The 19,495-nt window shown below is 39.5% G+C and overlaps 1 protein-coding gene across 2 annotated transcripts in view; it reads left to right on the forward strand.

The window, feature by feature from the left end:
- The window catches only part of Slc35f1 (solute carrier family 35, member F1), a 388,376-nt gene that overhangs the window by 300,843 nt on the left and 68,038 nt on the right, over positions 1-19,495 (forward strand). For both annotated transcript variants that reach the window (NM_001109338.1, XM_039099032.2), the window contains exon 3: positions 7,003-7,130. In NM_001109338.1, coding sequence (NP_001102808.1) covers positions 7,003-7,130 — 128 coding nt within the window. The remainder of the gene's footprint in view (positions 1-7,002; positions 7,131-19,495) is intronic.

Below are 19,495 nucleotides of genomic sequence, written 5' to 3' on the forward strand. Positions count from 1 at the left end.
TCAGGAAAAATTAATGAGAAGCATCTCTGACTTATTTCATTGTATTTTCCATGCAAACAAAAAGTATAATTCTTGGAGATATAAAGGTTAATAATAATAATAATAATAATAATAATAATAATAACAACAATAGTAATAAAAGACTGAAACAGACCTTGGAAAAACTATGTAACTTCTTTTAACTCCCGTTTTCTGATCTCAAAATATCTTCTTCACATTACTGCTAATAACTTACCCGGTGTTTACAGGAAACTGTATACTTTATATGCATTTCCTCCCACTTAAGCCTTACAGAAACATTTTCAAGTAAGTGCTATTTGCCTCATTTTATAAATGAGCACGGTTTCCCAAGGTGACATTGTTTGGTAAGTGGCAGCCACTGTTTTCATAGAGGTCTCTGACTCCATGCTTTTAACCCAGACTTTGCACCGGGCAAACAAGAGAAAGAACACATGGTGTTGTTGGCAACATCCCTGACAACTGTATTCAGTGGAAAAGAAATGACAGTTAACAGAAGTGGCCTTGGTGGCTGTCTGAGATGGTAGATGGGAGGGATGGTCGATAGACTCGGAGGAAGAACAGTCCAGCCAGCTCACAGTGTCACCAGGCATCTGGCACACTGACACTTGGTCCTGTTAATTTCCCACATTGGGGCTAACCTATGTGTCCACCATGACAGATGCTCGAGTGGCAGAGCTCAAGGTTAGCCCTCGAGAGTTCAGGCTGGTATCTCCTGTCATGTTGTCCTTTGAATCAAGTGGCAGACATCCAGAGGCAAGACAGCTGTGGCCTCTTCCCCTTGCACCATGTGTCATTAGCGGCGACATAACTCTTTGTTCAAAACAAAATTCACAAAACTGACAGATTCATCTGCCTAATGTCGAAAGACATCAGAGCCAATTACAAGATAGCTCCAGAAGGCAAATAGGGGCACTTTTCACAAAATGGGATGAATAAAGGGAAAATAGTCTTGTCATTAAAAAGGACAAATACATTTTCCTCTCAGCATGCTCACCCCAGGAAAAGTGAGAGATTTATATTAATATGGAGTTTCATTATGATTGCTCTGGATAAATTCAAATCAAAGCATTTACCCCCAACTCATCCCTGTTAAACCTACCATTAAAGATTTTAGCTAGTGAGCAGGACTTCCTATTGTAAATGGTATTTTCATAAGGATAGCAACTTGAGGGATAGACCACAGATGCTTTTGCTAGACAGAAAAAATTTTTTTCAAGTGTCACAAGGAGTGAGGTAGGTGTGTGTGTGTGTGTGTGTGTGTGTGTGTGTGTGTGTGTGAGAGAGAGAGAGAGAGAGAGAGAGAGAGAGAGAGAGAGAGAGAGAGAAACTTTTAATCCAAGTCTGGTGGTTTAGCTGGACTGCATCTCATGTGTATTCAGTATTTTATATAAGACTAAATAATATTTCATCGCGTTAAAAGAAAGGGTAATGAAAAAGCTCAGGAATACGGTCCCAAGCTGTCTCCTGCTCTTCCTAAATTTAAGCTAATTGAAAACATTGAAAGACAGTAGTTTTAGAAGACTACCCCTCCCTTCTCCCCTTCTGACGCTGGTTGAATGTTTGGTATGTGGAACCTTCTTAAAACATCGTGAACCTCAACAATATTCAAGAGAACCCCATGCAGTCACTGCTTTGAAGTGGAATCTGTCTGAGGAGAGGGTGGATTTCAACTTCATCTGTAAACTTTCTCAAAGAGATCTGAAGCAAGCACCACAAAACATTAACTTTTGTTAAATCGAGGTAAAGAATGCATTAACACTGCCTCATCCAATATTTTTGTTTGTATTCCATCACACAAATAACAAAACAATAACAAATAACAAATTTAAATAACCAACTGTGGTTCCAAAGATTCTGTTCATCGCTCATACGTTTTATTACCCTTTACAGTTCATAAGAATGGAATCCAGAGGAGATATTAAAGTACTCCCATTCATCAATTATGAGTATTTTATTCCCATGGATGGCCTTGTTTCATGAGGTTTGGAGGGACCTTTAGCACAGGGACTGCAAGAATATATAGCCGTTAATTTAAAGTTTTTTAAAATTTTTTATTAGATATATTTCTTTACATACATTTCAAAGGTTATTCCCCTTCCCGGTCTCTTGTTCATAAGCCCCCATTCCCTTCCCTCAATGGTCTATTGTACACCACTGCGAGACAGGTAGATAAATTCTCAAGAGTTCTTTTTTTAAGGCTTACATCTTTCTGATCAGTCAAAAATAAAGCAGTTTCTGTCCATCTTGGATAATTATCAAGTCTCTTGAATATTTGCAGAACATCAAATGAAACACTATAGAAGCCTCTATACTGTGTGTATTTCCTTTAAATTGTTATCATCAGACTAGCAAGGCAACCCATCATTCACCTGAGCCCATATAATGAGTGACTTGGATGTATTCTCGGTCAGCAGGCTAAGTAACATCACTATAATCCCATTTTCTAGTAATGTGTATTGAAGTATGGCTTGTAGGCTCTGAATTTGGCAATTGTTCATCATGTAAGATAGTGGGAAGAACGACCTGTGACTTTAGAATAGCTGCTTTGAGGTTAAATACACCATTAACAATTTTATGGCCTCTATTCAGTGTATTATGTGTCCAATGCCCACCGAATTAATTTCGTCAATGTCATAATCTTAACTAGAAAACTATTGCAGTGGAAGGAATAAGAATGTTTGTAATAGACACATTTTAACCACCTCCATTTTGGTCTTATTTATCCTTTCTGAGATTGCTATATTATTTATTGTCTATTTGTCAAGGAATGTTGGGTCCTGGAGCTAAAGCTCAAGATAACACCAATTCGTTCAAATTGTGAAAACACAATGAGTAATGGAGATAAGAAAAGATAGGTTCTGTATGTGGCTCGAACACAGTTATATATCAGGGAGCATATATCAGGGAGTCCCAACCCAGTGAGTAGCAGAAAGAGTGCCAGCCTTCCTGGTAGAAGTGTGTTCTGGATCACTGGGTGACTGGAGGAACAGTACCTAGTGTTCCATTGCTCTGAAGAGACACTGTGACCATGGCAATTATTATAAAAGAAAGTATTGATTGAGAGACTTTTACAGTTTCAGAGGGTGTATTAGTTAGGGTTCTCTAGAGTAACAATTTATATAAAACTTATAATGAATCTATCTATATAGAGAAAGGAGATTTATTAGGATGACTTAAGGGCTATGGTTGAGCTAAGACAGCAATGGCCACCTCTGAATGGAAGCTACAGGAATCCGGTGATTGTTTGCTCTACAAGTCTCAGCCGGTCTTTAATGGTTTCAAATGTCAACCTCAGGAGTCATCAGAGGCTTTCAATCCTAAGACTGGTTTAAAAGCCCCATGTCTCTTCTGAGACTCAAGGCAATTTCTTAACTGTAACCCAGTAAAATAAAAAAGCAAATTACAGCCTTCCAAAATCCAATAGCATAGAATATGCCACTTCAAAGTGGAGGAAAGAAAGCATAGAGAACGACTACTGAACCAAATCAAACCCAAAAGGCAGCAGGGCAGACTTCAAACTCTGTGTTCTCGTGCCACATGTCAAAGTCCTCAGGATCTCCAGCTCCGGCTTTGTTGAAAGCAGCACACCTCTCCCTCTTGGGTGGCTTCGCCCGTGGTCTGAAGCTTTCCTTGACAGGTATCCCACAACTCTGGCATTTCCAGCATCTCAATATAACAATCCAGGCTTCACCTTCACAGCTTCAGGCAATGGCCTCGCTCTGCCTCCATGGAATCACTTCTCTGCCACATGCTTGGCCTCAGAGGCTTCCTTTAGCTGAAGAGGAAGATTCTATAACCCCTCTAATTCTTTATCTTTGACTCTAAATCCAGGACTACCAGGCCAACACTGCCAAATTCTGCTGCTAAACGGGACGGGGACAGGTCCTTTATTTCAATTCCGTTTGTGTCGGCTTTCTGTTGGTGACGGTCACATGGCTGCTAAGATTTCCTTTAATTCCTTTTCATGAGTCGAAAGCTTTGTAGGGCGGGGTCTTAATCTTCTTGCTCAGTGAACTTGCTTCCAAGACTACATTTGCTGGTGCTCTTTTTCCTCAAACTGCATTTTGTATTTCTTTTGGCCCCGTTTAGTTTTTGTTCTTTGTTTTTTATTATAGATGCACATAAGAGTGATCCCTAACAGCCACGTGCACAGTCAATACTAGGATGCCTTGAGACCTCTTCCAGCACCACCAATCGAAGATTCAACTTAGTCTCTGGCAACATTTTAGGACAAGGGCAGAAAGAGGCCACATTTTTGAGAAAATAGCATAAGAACACTCTTTTGACCATTTGCTAATATTTGCCTCTCTGAAACCTCTTGATCTGCGACCCCACAGCTCATATTCTCATGTTACCATAAGGCCAACTAACTAAGGCTGCTTCTAGTCCAAAGTCCCAAAGTCCACATTCTACCAACAAGGTGTGTGGTCAGGTTTGTCACAGCAGTAAGCCACTCCCTGACATAACTTCTGCCCTACTCGCTGTTCTATTGCTGGATAGAACACATTAGGCCCCATCTCCTAATCCTTCCCCAACATCTCATCATCTGGCATTTAAATATATGAGCCTATGGGAGCAGTCTCATTGAAAATACCACAAGTACCCACGAAGAGGGAACAACACCTAAAAAAAACTCAGACAACAGAAAATGTACTTGGGGCCAAATAGTCAGGCTATTCTATGGTTCAAAGGAGCTTCTTCATGCTCCAGCTGTGTGTTTTTGATATTCTTAGCACTAGTCACTCTAAGAATGGCCATTAATAAACTGTAAGTGCCCCTAACTTGCCAAACACCAATTAAAATTTCCGTGGCACTGGATTTTTGATTTTGATTTTTGGTTTTTAAGCTCCACAGATGATAGTCCTGTTCAGTCACATTGAGAGTCACTTGTTAGAAAATAAATCTTGATGTAATTACGGACTTACAGAATGTGAGGTCAAGAAACTGAAAGTGTTATGCAAGGGCATTGAACATATGACCGCTATATGGATTAACCCTGGGATTGCAACCTATGGCTGTGGACTCAATTGCAAAATCAGGAGAGTGATTCACATCCCACAGCTGCCTCTTGACATCTTCAGATAGCTAGCACTTCATACTTTTCTCCGTTCTTTGTTTTGGTCATTTCAAAACATTAAATTGACTATATATCAGAAGGTTAAGTGTGATAGAGACATATTGAGTAACAGGGGTAGATAGATAGACAGATAAAATAAAAATTTAATAAATAAGAGGTAATATGTTAAATTATATAGCCCATTAAAACAGCTTTAGTATGATAGCATCTTTAACTGTGAGAAGTGTGGCAAAGGTCAAGGTACCCTTCTATGTTGTCAACTAGCCATAATTATACACTATATATACTACATATACAATATGTATGATATTATACATACCATATGCTATATACTATACACTATATAGTATATATGCTATATACTATATTTACTATATACTGTATACTATATGTACTGTATATACTATATGTACTATATGTACTATATATTCTACATATTCTACATATTCTATACATTCTATATATACTATACTCTTGCAGTCTCTGATGACCTGAAAGCTTAGTGTTCATGAGTCTCTATGAATTTGGAAAGGCTACTCAAAAAATGAGGTCTTCACATCTCCAAGCCTGTCCCAAAGGCTCTTGAGCATCAGTAATAGATTAAGCCAGTGGCAAGCAGCCCAGAGAAGAGTCTCCAATGCTCCTTGCTCCTGGTAGTTACATATTTAATAAGTTCATTTTCCTTAGATGAGTCTGGACTTAGGTTTCTAGAGAATTGAATAGGGTAAAAATGCCACTTTGCGGGTGAGGTCATAAGGAACCTAATCTCCCTCTCCATTTCCTGAGGAAAACTCACCACTGTGGCTTTGAGGCAGCACCTTGGTGAATCTCCCAACAGCCAAAAGTGGGAGCTTGTTCACTAAGAAGCCCCCTCCTCTTCAGTCCTTCAGATGAGACCTTGTCCTGGCTAACAGTCTGGTTGGCTCAGCTGCATCTAGATTCTTATCCCCTTAAACCTACAGCCCAGGAAAATGTTTCTTTGAAACATCTATATTTTGAAATAATTTTCTGTCACATACATCCTTATTATTCACTCAGAGCTTCTGAGTACTCAACAACATTTGTGAAGACTTCCGGGATGGACACAAAGAGCTGTATATAGTCATGACCAGGCTGCTTTGATTAATAAGATTTATTTCAGCTTGGAATAGATATGACAATAAGAGTGAAGATGTCTAAAGTCTGCTCAGGAGCTCTGAATATAAGACAAGGTGATGAAATTAATTATGGTTGGCAGCACCAAGACAAGGGTCTGTGGCAATCTTCTCCGTCCTAAAGCTTTCTCTCCATACATCACTCCCACAACCCTAGACTACACACGGATAGTCAAGCCAAAGAGTCTTCTGGATGCAATTTGGAGTTTTACTACAGACCCACTGCCACACACAAAACTATTTCTAATCAGTTGCCTTTTTTGTCTGTATTCGTTTCAGCAGATTCTCAGAATCTATCACGCCTTGAGGTTTTGTGCAATGCAACCTTTCTCGTGTAGTTTTTCTTTCACTTTTCTCATAACACAAATTATTCTTTGACATGGCTGTAAACAATGCCTACCCAGTCTTACTCTAATGTAAAAACTAACTTGAGCCCTGAAAATGACCATAAAAAGACTATTTCTTAAATAAAGCACAGAAGTATTTGATAAATTAACCCACTAAAATATTGGGTAAGTGGGGTTGGGGATTTAGCTCAGTGGTAGAGCGCTTGCCTAGGAAGTGCAAGGCCCTGGGTTCGGTCCCCAGCTCCGAAAAAAAGAACCAAAAAGAAAAAAGATTGTAGGAAAATATTGGGTAAGTATGTGGTAAAAATGCATATGTAAATACATAATGCAACAATATTTTAGAATTCTAAGTATGTACTCTGTTATATGTCAAGAACTTCAGCCATCTTTTTTCTTTGTACAGGAGAAGAAAACCTCCTGGCAATTTTACGACGAAGATGGTGGAAATATATGATCCTGGGATTCATAGACTTGGAAGCCAATTACCTAGTGGTCAAGGCTTACCAGTACACGACTCTGACCAGTGTCCAGGTAATGAAGATTCTTCTCAACTTTCTAGATAGCCCACTTCAAGTTTCTTTTCTTTAGAAATCTGTATACTACACAATGTGGTTCCCTTTTCTTTTCTTTTTTTTAATTTTAATTTTTTTTAGTTGAAAATAGATTCTTCTTCCATACAAAACATCCCATCCACAGTTTCTCCTCCTTCCACTCCTCCTAGATCTTTCCCTAGATCTCTCTCTCCAGATCCACTCCTCCTCTTAAAAAAAGAGCAGTTTCCAAGTGACAACAGCCAAACAGTAAAAAAATGAGATATAATAAGTCAAGACCTTTGTCCATACAATAAGAAAACACTCATATCAAGATTGGACAGAGCAATGGAAGGAAGAAAGTCTCCAGTACAGGCCAAAGATTCAGAGATATTCTTGCTTTCACTGTTAGGAGTCCCACAAAAACACCAAGTTAACAGCCATAACATGTACTCAGGGAACCGTGTGCATCTGGACCCACGTAGGCTCTGTGCTTGTCTTTTTCGACTCATTGAAACCATACAAGTCCTGCTTGATTGATGCAATGGACCAGTTCTCCTGATGTCATTGATCCCTCTGACTTCTGCAGTCTCCTCCCCTTCCTTGGGGTTCCCTGGATTCTGAGGAAAGGGGCCCAATGGACACCTCCAATTTGGACTTTCTCTATATAATGTCTGGCTGTAGGTCTCTGCATCTGCTCCCATCTACTCCAAGAGGAAACCCCTCTGATGATAACTAGGCAGAGCAGAGATGTACGAGTATAGCATAATATCATTATGAATTATTTCGTTGTGATTGGTTCTACCTTAGGTCTCTGGGCTATCCAGTCTCCAGTTACTGGATATCTAGACAATGAAGAGCACGAGCTCTCTTTTGTGGAGTGGGCCTCAAATTCAACAAGACATTGGTCACTTTCACAAGTTCTGTGCTACCAATGACTCAGCACAGCATGCAGGCAGGACAGATTGTAGGTGGAGGTTTTCTGTGGTGTTAGGTAAAGAGGGGGCCCAGAGATCTCCCTTGGAAAGGGAAATAGACTAGAGTCTGTAGGTGGTTTTGGTGTCCAGGTTTCTCTTTCTGTAGCCTGCAGGCTGCCTTCCCACACCAGAGAAACTGGAACATGGAGTGAAGGTTCCAAGACAGCACCAGTTGGACCTCTCTACTTTCAGTGCTCTGTATGGATGTTGCCCTTGGCAATGGAGTCCCACTGTCAGTCTTCAAAGAACAACCTGCTGTCCTAACATGATCATGGGTTATTTAGGGATCTTTATGGGACCTCCTCAGCCAAAACACTGAACAGTTCCATGACTGGAAGCCTTGCCTAGCACAAGTGGCCAGTTCAGATTCTCCATTACCAGACATTCTCATGAAGGTCACCCTCATGGAATTCAGAAAGTTTCCACTGCACTATGTTTCCACACCCCTCACCCAAATGCCCCCCAGTTCCAGTCATCTCTCTCCTCCTTTCCACCCTCTGCACCTGATCCTTTCTGTCCACTGCAGAATCTATTCTATGTGCCATTTCAAGGGAGATCTATGTGTTCCTGTAGAGCGCTCCTCTTTACCTAAGTTCTCTTTCTGTGTGAATTGTAGCTTGATTTTCATCTACTTGATAGCTAATATCTACTTATAAGTGAATATTTATCTTTCTGGGTCTGGGTTACCTCACTCAGAATGATTTTTTTCTAGTTCTTTCCATTTGTCTATGAATTTCATTAAACCATTAAAAAACAACTATGTAATACTTCACTGTATAGATTACCACATTTTCTTTATCAGTTCTTCTATTAAGGGACATCTAGGTTGTTTTCAGTTTCAGGCTATAATGGGTAAAGATATAATGAGCAGAGTTGAGCAAGTGCCCTTGTGCTAGGATTCAGTGTCCTTTGGGTATATGCTTGACTTGTATAGCTGAGTCTTGAGGTAGATCATTTAAAAAATTGAACTCCATTTATCTGTCATTAATTTTTCCCAAATTGGGTATAATTGGACAGCTTTTTCTCTTTGTTCTAAATATACCAAAATAATCATTTACAATGCAAAAAAATAATTCATGGATTTGAATGCTGCCAACTAATCTTGTGTCAGCAGGAGAATTATTAATAAGTATAAAAATAAATCTGATTTCATCACAACTTAACTCTGTTAGAATGTTAATAGACTTTGATTAAATAAGCAAGCTGCTTAATAATCTTTTCTTTTAGCTTTTTAAAATGCATTGACTATTAAATATGAAGGGATATGTTTTTTCCATAAATGGATAAAATGTATGAAGAATATGTTATGTATGAAGAAAGAAACTTTGCTTATGTCTCTTCGTCTCCCACCCTCTCATACATATGCATACATGCATGCATATACACGAACACAAATACCAGCTTAATCTAGTTTTTATAATTGCTGGATACTCAGTTGCCTTGCAACTCCAATCAGTTTGATTGCATTTGTTTCACCCTCATTTTTCCTTTGTGCAGAAATATTATTGATTTCACAGCTGTCCTAGAATTCTAAGACAAAAGCAAAATATTTTTCACCAATGAGCATGCGCTGAGATTTGATGCTGCTCCTCCTTTTAGTTTGTCTTGGAGCTACAAAGGCATAAGTGAATACACAAATACACGAATACACAAATATACAAATACCCAACTCAGTGTGTACACCACCAACTGGGATAAGGAGTGACCTAAACCTTGGTCCCCTTTCCTATTTAGTCACAGTCCTAATTTTCATATGAATTTCAAAGACAGTTTCTTGGTCTACCTTGGTTGCTATGATAGCATAATCGAAAATGGATAATTTATAATGAGTACAGAATGATTGGATCACTGTACTCATTATATGGGAAAGTCAATTATCAATGAGTGAAAACAAGGACAAGAGTAAGAGGAGGGGCAAACCCTCATTGGATAATGTCTCTGATCTTACCAGTGGCCTAATTACCTCTTAATGACTTCGTTTCTACATACTCTTGCAACAGCAATTAAACATTTACATAAGATTTGGGTGATACAAATATGGAAATGATAGTAGTTTAAAATAAAAGTAGCTAACATTTTTCCTGGACGATGACCATGTACAGTTTGTATTTATTCTTGACACATGTATGTGAACACATACAGGTCGACACACTGAATATGGAGGTCTGATGACCACCTTGAGTATATTTTCTCAGGTGCTACCTACTTTTATTTTGACCTGAACTTGCTCAGGCTATGCTCACTGACCAGCAAGCCCAAGAGATCTACTTGTCTCTTCCTTTCCAGCCCTGCAATTACAAACTCATGTCAACTCTGTTCAACACTATCTTTTACTCGAATTCTGGAGATCAATTTCAAGTTGTTCTGGTTGCAAAGCACGTATTAATAATGTCTAAAGTATCTGACCCCTGGGCCCAGACCATTTCCACACACAGCTTGCATTCTGAGAGCATTTGTGAGATGAATTCCAGTGAAGGTGTACAGTACAGCAGGAAGTGAACCAGTAGAGAAGACCTGACCAAGCCCTCTTAACTTAGTCTTTAAAATCCTGTGGCTTTTGGGCTGGCATTGTAAGCTAATGTCCAAATGGAGAAGACCCAGAGTTCCTGAATGTATTCTTTAGCACTGTCCTTTATAAAATTATCTACATGGCATCTTTGGTTTTTTGGGACTCTCCTTTTATCCAGGTGTAAGAGCTTCTGCATCTGGAAATTGAATTTCTTATTTACACATTTTCCTTCTTACCATTTCCTCTATAGAAAAATTTCCAGAATGCCCCATGCACAATGCCCAGTATACACTACTTCTTTGAGTTACAATATATTTTGACATGCTCCCATCCTATGTTCTTGGTAAGATTTTAGACATCTTTAAAACAGGAACTGTGGCTTGTTAGAATAACTTATAAATCATGAATAAATTGGCCTTTAGAAATATATGCATCTAATATGGTTATAAGATTTCCATTCTGCTTTTATTTTTTTATATCACCAAACTAAGAAAACACACAAGAGAATTGCAAGCTCTAACTGGAGAATAATTAAGCACTTGTCTTTCCTTCAACAGTGATCATTGTGGCTTTAAAATGGAAAAACCTTTAGTTACATCCTAGTTACACTAACAATATTCATGTATAGTGGATATTAATAAAATAGGCTTTATGAAATGGGTACCTTATTACAAATTCCTTTTCAAAAATCTTTTATCTATTTTCAATGATAACTTTTTTTAAATCATGGAAACAAAAATCATTAGCAACATTCTCTTCAAATGTGACAACTGTTGCCACTGTATAAACAGTAGTTTTTCGAGTCCCACTTTTCATTGACTTCTTCAGTTAGAAACAAGGTCTTTTCTTTGTCCAGTCTTTAACAGTTAGAAATAAGATAAAAGTATGTCTTCCAGTGCAGGTTCCTCAAATAAAAATCTTATTTAAACATACCTTACACACACAGAGGAGGTGGGAGGTGGAGAGAAGAGATTGATAGATGGGTGGATGGATGGATAGATAGATAGATAGATAGATAGATAGATAGATAGATAGATAGATAGATAAAGAGAAGAGTTTTTAAATACCTTCAGCCAAGTCTTTTTTATTATTTGGGATATATTTCTCTCTTCATCTTATAGTTATTGATATCGTTCTCATTTTAAAACCCTTTCTACATTCAGGATGTTTTCAAATCATATATTAATTGAAAGTGCAATAAAACCTGTCTTTAATGGTAAAGAACTATCTTGGGTCTTACAGAGAGCACTTAGAGAAAGGGCAGTCTTCAGCAATCAGTCAAATGTCTAAATGATGGCATCTATCTCTCCCTTTTCTGACCCTTCTGGCTTGTCCAACTGCATGCCTGTGTTGTAGTCATAAGATATATCACTGCCAGCATAAATCAGTGCCATATGCTTCTTATCTCCTGACCAATGAAAGAGAAATAAACAGATAAATAAATACAGCATGGGCCCATAACCAATGAAAAAAGCTTACAAGTCTACTCTGTTTGGAACTTAACAGTAGCCAAGGAAATACTGGAATATTGGGAACAAACTGGATTAGATGTCAACTCCTTGACCTAATAAGGAATGAGATTTCTTTCATCAGTTTACTATAGAAAAATGCTTCTTAGTAAGCTTGCTACTAACAATTTTAGTAGGACAGTCCCACCCAATTATATCTCTGTTATATATTACGAGCAAGACAGGTGGATGCAGGAGGACCAGCTGCCATATCCTTACATCCAATTTAGCTCCTACCGTTCTACTAGGCCAACTGTGAGAAGGATTCTGCGGTCCCTATGCTCCTATAGTGCTTTTTTCTTGCTCCATTTTCATAGTTTCATTCCTAAATAGAAACTAATTTGTATATCTCTACTTAACTCACTGAACCCCAGATCTTTGACCGCAAACAGGATTTCTTTTTCACCTTTGATGCTCTAGTTCCTAGTAGAAATCCATCACATACTGGATAGTCAATATATTTAAAGAGCTTAATTAAATTGCATCCATCTCTGGCATTTGGGGGAACAGAAATCCCCAACCGTTTCCCACCTAAATTTAGAGGCTTCTGGGACATCTATGAAGGCTTGGACACACAGGAAAAGCAGAATACTGGCTCCTTGCCAGAACCATGAGGTAATCCAGAATCAAAGTTTATAAATGGCTGTAGGGGAAATAAGGAGGTATCTCCTGTGGATCTATGTTTGATGTCTCTTTTTGTTTTCTTTTCTTTTTATGCTTGTCTTTCAAAAGTCACAATCAATTATTGGTCATTTAAGATTTCTGGGTTTTTTCCCTCCAATTCTTTTCAAGTTTTTCTTTGTGGGGAAATAGTAATGATTAATTCCTAACATTGCTTTACTGAGCGTCAGATTTTTAGGTCAATGTATGTTATACACAATCTTGGTTTGTGTTCTGTTGCACAAGGGAAAGCCAACATGACCAAAACCTGGAAAGGAAAGAGTGATTTTTGCCATCCACAGCAAATAAACCCATTAAATTAAAACAAACAAACAAACAAAAAACAGTCAGGGCAGAAGACATTTGCTCCAGGAATCATGGCTACACTGTCTCTTGCTAATTTAATTCTGCTTGGTCATTACAAATTTGTGAAGCTAGCATAGATGCATAATGATTTGCCCCTTGTTTCTATAAATATCAACTGAGTATACAATATCTGTGTCAGTCCAGGCCATCAATAAGGGAAAGGATAAGCCTCCAAAAAATGTGCCAGTTACTGCAGGTGACGGAAAGTCACATGGATGAGCCTTGCCATCCAGAAGATTATGGACTGGGAAAAGGGAGGTGAATTGTGGTTGTACTGATAGTAATGTTGGGTACAGTCAAAAAGTAGATATCCGAGTGCTACAGTGTCCAAGGAAGACAGGAAAGATGGCTATTGGAAAGTAGAGAAAATGCCCGTTGTTATAGAGGTTTATGAGTATTAATAACATGTGTTAAGGATAGAACATAGATATGACTCTATATAAGAATTCTATAGCTATATAGAAACTTGGGGCTAAAAGCACAGAGGCAATGTTCAAGGAACACTATTTCTATTCCGTTCACATAGTTATCTCAAAATAGTTCCTGAATACTTGTGGGTTTCAAGCATTGGTTTGAAATAAAGATGATTTGAACACTTGAAAATGCATAAAATTTGTGGCTATTCCTCCCTTGGAGCCCCTGCTACTCTTAGGGGTTCTCACTTTTCTGGAATCTACATTTACTCTCATGAGCCACGCTAGCCCCAAGCATTCTACAGCCTAGCATAGCTTCCTGTTACGGACTCTGCTCACACTCCCAAAAACCCAGTTAAGTCATGACTGAACAGACTGGGACCCAACAATCAGATTTATTTGTTAAATTCTCAATGTATAATATGTCCACACAATTAACTTACAACCAATTGATAAGGATATTATCTGCCCACCTAGATAAGATACAGTTTGCTCATCTAGACACACAAAATCCTGTACACATCCATCCCTTAAGCATAGTCATAACAACCTGTATATGTGCAGCGAGAAATCTTAACATTCACCGCCATGTTCTCTGGGCTGCTTCCTCTCTCGTTCAGGTCTCCTCCTCTCTAAAACTTTTCTCCCGCTTATCCTTCCTTCCCCTCCAATGACAGGCCTCGTTCTATCCTGTACCTGCCTTCACCTGCATAATGACATCAACCTACATACCAGTTTGTTTAAATGAAGCAAATTTGTGTTGTTTTCAGCTTTTAAAATTGAACAACAGAAGCTATGACAAACATTCCAGTGTTTTCTTTGTATCATCAAAATGTTCACTCTTTTAGGATTAAATGCTTAAAACTCCTATTGCTTGGTCATACGGTCAGTGCCTATTTGGATTTAGAACCCGTCAAATTAATTCCCAGAGGGGCGCTATACCACCATACATTTCCATCACCAACACAGGAATAGTCTAACTTCTATCTGCCCCAATATTTGGTGTTACATTTTTAATTTTACCATCCTAAAAGGTATACGGTAATGGTCTCGTGCACTTTAATTTGTGTTTCTCTAATGACCAATAATGTGGAACATTTGGGAATGTTTTTTAAATATTTCTAGTATAATTGAAAGACAAAGTTAACAGCAGTTTTTCAAAAGGCTTTCCATGTGGGAAAATTATGATAAAAGAACACACCAAGAGTGAAGGAACCCCACTGCTTCCTTTAACTCAAAGGAAAAGGAGAGAGGGTGACACCATCATGCCTGATTTATAAGAATTCTTATTCTAAAGACACAGTTGTGAGTTTTTATCTCTTGCCTTGTAAAGAATGAATAGGTTGTGGTTTTGACTTTGAGACAGATTGGCAATGACATTAGGGTTCATTTAACTGCTATGCTATTTTTACAATGGTGCTATATGAACCATTGCAGTAGAAATACTGGCTTTACAACTTCTTGCCCAAAGATTATTCATCTTTTTCAGCTGCTAAAAAGCAAGCAGATTAAACCAGCGCTGCCATGTAATACAAAGACAGGGTCTCTTCAAACCTGAGAGCTTGGCAGCTAGAATAAACTCGTGTCAGAATCGTTTCCAGTGCTTGCACTGACCCTCCCCATAGGCCTGCATCTCTGATGCAAATGCCTCCAGCCCCACCTTCTCACTGAGCATCTTCCACAGCTTAGAGAAAAATCTAGAAACGGCTTCAGCCCTGATTGTTTTCCTCCCTGATATGAGCACAACAGAACTAATAGCAACTCCCTGGGGTGCGGTGTGGTACCAACCGGACATTAATTCCACAAGGCGAGCAGCAGGTATGAGAGCCTCATCCTTTTCCTTTGCCCTCAGGCATTCTGGGGCCACACTTTGAATTTTCAGTGAGCATTGAATTAGAGAGCATCAGATACAGGGAGAGGCCAGTCAGGCTGTACCTTCTTTGTAAGCTAAAGCTGAAGTCACAGGAATAAATATCCCTTCACTGATTAAAAACACCCGGGCTTGACCTAGAGGATACAACTACTAATCAGACGTGAGTCCTGGCATGGGTTGATAGACAGCTACAGCAACAAAGAATCCGAGATAGTCAGTAGAACTACAGCTATACAGGAGAGAAAGGCACTGCTCTTTTTATCTGAGGCTAACTTGAGTGTCTATCTTTCTGAAACCCAGAAAAAGCACACCTATATACATTTGACTCTGGACATATGGGATTGAGTTTATAATTATGAAGTCAGCTTCTAATACTGTAACTTCTTGCTTAACCTTGATGTTTCTACCAATCCTTAATTGAGGTTTGTAGACATTTAACAATTGTCCAAGAAAGATTTTCAATATATCTAATGGAAAAGCTTTTAACCTCAAAGAGATGTTCTAGATCTTTCAGATTTCCTAGGTGAAATGTCCCGGTCCGATGTTGGAAACTACAGCAACTTCAATACGTGGTACCTCAGCCTAATACTTTGCCAGGTCTTTTAATTGCTTTATAACCTCATTCACCAGAAGAAGTCCACAAGACGATCCAGTCCAAGCTACGGAAGGGAGCTTATGTAGTCACGGACTATGGTTGCTAGGGTAATAGTCCAGATAACACAGGAGGTGACAGGGATCAGTAAAGCCGTGGGAGGCAATAGGAACTGCACTCTCCCTCCTTTTCCATTAACTCTGTAACTGCCACTGCATTTGATCCACTCCAGAATCTATCCATTCCTTTATCATCTCTATTTTTATGGCAATACTCCCTTTCTATTTTACATGATAGTCATTCATGTACACATTTCCTCTTCCTTTTGAGTCCATAAGGTCTTTGAAAATGGGATGTGCCCACCTCATACACAATAAGCACTAAACAAATTCCCACTGTTTGAATGAGTGCAGAAATGTATTTCTTTTCACTGTACTCATGGCATCAGAGACATAATAGATGCTACAATGTATTCAACCCCTTAGCTCTTTCACTAAGCAACTTAGAGAAGGAAGGTTACATTCCCAGCTACTGAGAAAGGCAGTGTGAATGACCACTCTTGGTTTTAGTATCTGTAAATCCACTCACTTCACTCAAATACAGTAATGAGACGCTAGTCATGTCTCAGATGTTCTAATAAGCTCTCAGGATGTACACGTGAGGCTTAAACATTCCACAGTTCTAGAAATCCACATGTTGAAAGCATTGTATGGAGGCAGATTCATTTGTACTACACTTAAATGTTCAAATTGTCTACTCTATACTGAAATTGATCTCTTGATGGTCAATCATCCCCCAAACCATTGCCACCAGGACAAGTATCGGTGACTGGAATAAAAAGACTGAGTCAGTGCAAAACCAACCAATCTGCTCTCATGTTAAAAAACTCTCTTTGGGCAGCTCAGTTGCTTTTGGACAAGCTTCTTATAGTCCCAACCTCCATATTCACATGGGAGGTGGCACATGTGTCTCTAGACATCGTGGCCTTCATGATTTCATGTTGGTCTTGTGGCTGGTGTCCACTTCGGGGCAGCTTGCCAGTTCTGATCATGTCCTTACTTCACTGAGTGAAGAGATTCTGCTCAATTTTGATTCTGACATTCTGCCAGTGGGTTATTTGGGGTTTTCATTTATAAGAGTTTCCACAGCAACTCTTTTTTTTTTATTAACTTGAGTATTTCTTATATACATTTCGAGTGTTATTCCCTTTCCCGGTATCCGGGCAAACATCCCCCTCCCCCCTCCCCTTCTTTATGGGCGTTCCCCTCCCCATCCTCCCCCCATTGCCGCCCTCCCCCCAACAGTCTAGTTCACTGGGGGTTCAGTCTTAGCAGGACCCAGGGCTTCCCCTTCCACTGGTGCTCTTACTAGGATATTCACTGCTACCTATGGGGTCAGAGTCCAGGGTCAGTCCATGTATAGTCTTTAGATAGTGGCTTAGTCCCTGGAAGCTCTGGTTGCTTGACATTGTTGTACATATGGGGTCTCGAGCCCCTTCAAGCTCTTCCAGTTCTTTCTCTGATTCCTTCAACGGGGGTCCTATTCTCAGTTCAGTGGTTTGCTGCTGGCATTCGCCTCTGTATTTGCTGTATTCTGGCTGTGTCTCTCAGGAGAGATCTACATCCGGCTCCTGTCGGCCTGCACTTCTTTGCTTCATCCATCTTGTCTAATTGGGTGGCTGTATATGTATGGGCCACATGTGGGGCAGGCTCTGAATGGGTGTTCCTTCTGCCTCTGTTTTAATCTTTGCCTCTCTATTCCCTGCCAAGGGTATTCTTGTTCCCCTTTTAAAGAAGGAGTGAAGCATTCACATTTTGATCATCCGTCTTGAGTTTCATGTGTTCTAGGCATCTAGGGTAATTCAAGCATTTGGGCTAATAGCCACTTATCAATGAGTGCATACCATGTGTGTTTTTCTGTGATTGGGTTACCTCACTCAGGATGATATTTTCCAGTTCCAACCATTTGCCTATGAATTTCATAAAGTCATTGTTTTTGATAGTCCACAGCAACTCTTATAAAGGAGACTTTTGGTTGGGACTAGCTTACAGGTTGAGAGGTTTAATGGTATGGTCATGACGGGAAGCATGGCGGCTTACAAGCAGACAGAGCCCTGAGTTCTACATCTGGACTGGCAGGCAGCAGGAAGGGAAAAAGACACCGAGCCTGATTTAGGATCCAGAGAACCCAGAGGACCCCCTTTGCCCCTCAGTGAGACACACTTCCTCTACTAAGGTCACACCTACTTCAACAAGGCCACACCTCCTAATAGTGCCACTCCCTGGTAACCAAGCATTCAAATCTATGAGCTTATGAAGAGCCATTTCTACTCAAGCCACTGTAAGTTCCACTAGCTCTCTGGAAGGAGGAAGTGGCAACCTTCCATGTTGTGAAGGAAACTCTCACATACTTGGCAATATCATTTCTCGGTATGTTCACAACAGAAGTACAGGATTGGATCTCTCCTGTCCCCGTGGAACCTGACTTCCTATATCTTTCATTGAGAAAGAAAGCCAAAGGGGGCAGGGGCGGCTTTGTGTTTCCAAAGCTGACCAGCAATCTCTGTTCCATAAAGGATTCAATCTTTTTTCTCCATGACTCAATGTTAGGGGTGCATTTCTCAGTAGTACACGATTTAACTTTTAACAAATATGTCTATATTTTCCTGGAAGACAATGTGTATCATAGATTCATATAAAAGAGCTACCCACAAAATGCCCTGGGGTTAGGGAGGAGTGACTGACTCTATGAAAGACAGGGAGAACTCCAGAGGTGACATTTGAGTAGGATTTATTGACAACACGAGTCTGGCAATAAAACAGGCCAGTGGTGATTTTTAGCTCCAGTGGTGCACAGAGGCAGGTTATAAATAAGTAAGATGCCCTTGTATGCTCGTTCTCCACCCCCTTTCTCATCTATCTCTCATCTGTCCATCTATCTATCTATGTATCTATCTATGTATCTAAGTATTATGTATGTATATATGTATGTATGTATCTATCTATCTATCTATCTATGTATCTATGTATCTATCTATATATCTATCTATCTATCTATATATCTATCTATCTATGTATCTATCTGTCTGTCTATCTATCTATCTATCTATCTATCTATCTATCTATCTATCTATCTATCTAGTCCTTGCTTCCTCTCCCTGTTTGCCTACCTAAACTAGAGAGTCTAACCACCCTCATTTTATTTAATGCACCTCCACTAGCCCCAAGGATAAAATAATGCAGCCACCAATAATACACTCTACTGTTCATATCCTGCCCCCAGCTCCTAAATGCAGTCCTTAGCCCCTCTGAAGTGCAGTTCCTCTGTCCTTTCTACAAGCAGTCCCATCGAGCCTGCACAGGTCTCCCAGCAGTCTCAGGAGTCTTTAGAACTGAATATGCCAGAAGTTGTATAATAAACAGCCGTTCCTTTTGCTTAGATTGTTTCTACTTCCTGTGTTCTTTCCAT

This window comes from Rattus norvegicus, chromosome 20, assembly GCF_036323735.1.
Source record: "Rattus norvegicus strain BN/NHsdMcwi chromosome 20, GRCr8, whole genome shotgun sequence".
NCBI classification, from domain to species: domain Eukaryota; kingdom Metazoa; phylum Chordata; class Mammalia; order Rodentia; family Muridae; genus Rattus; species Rattus norvegicus.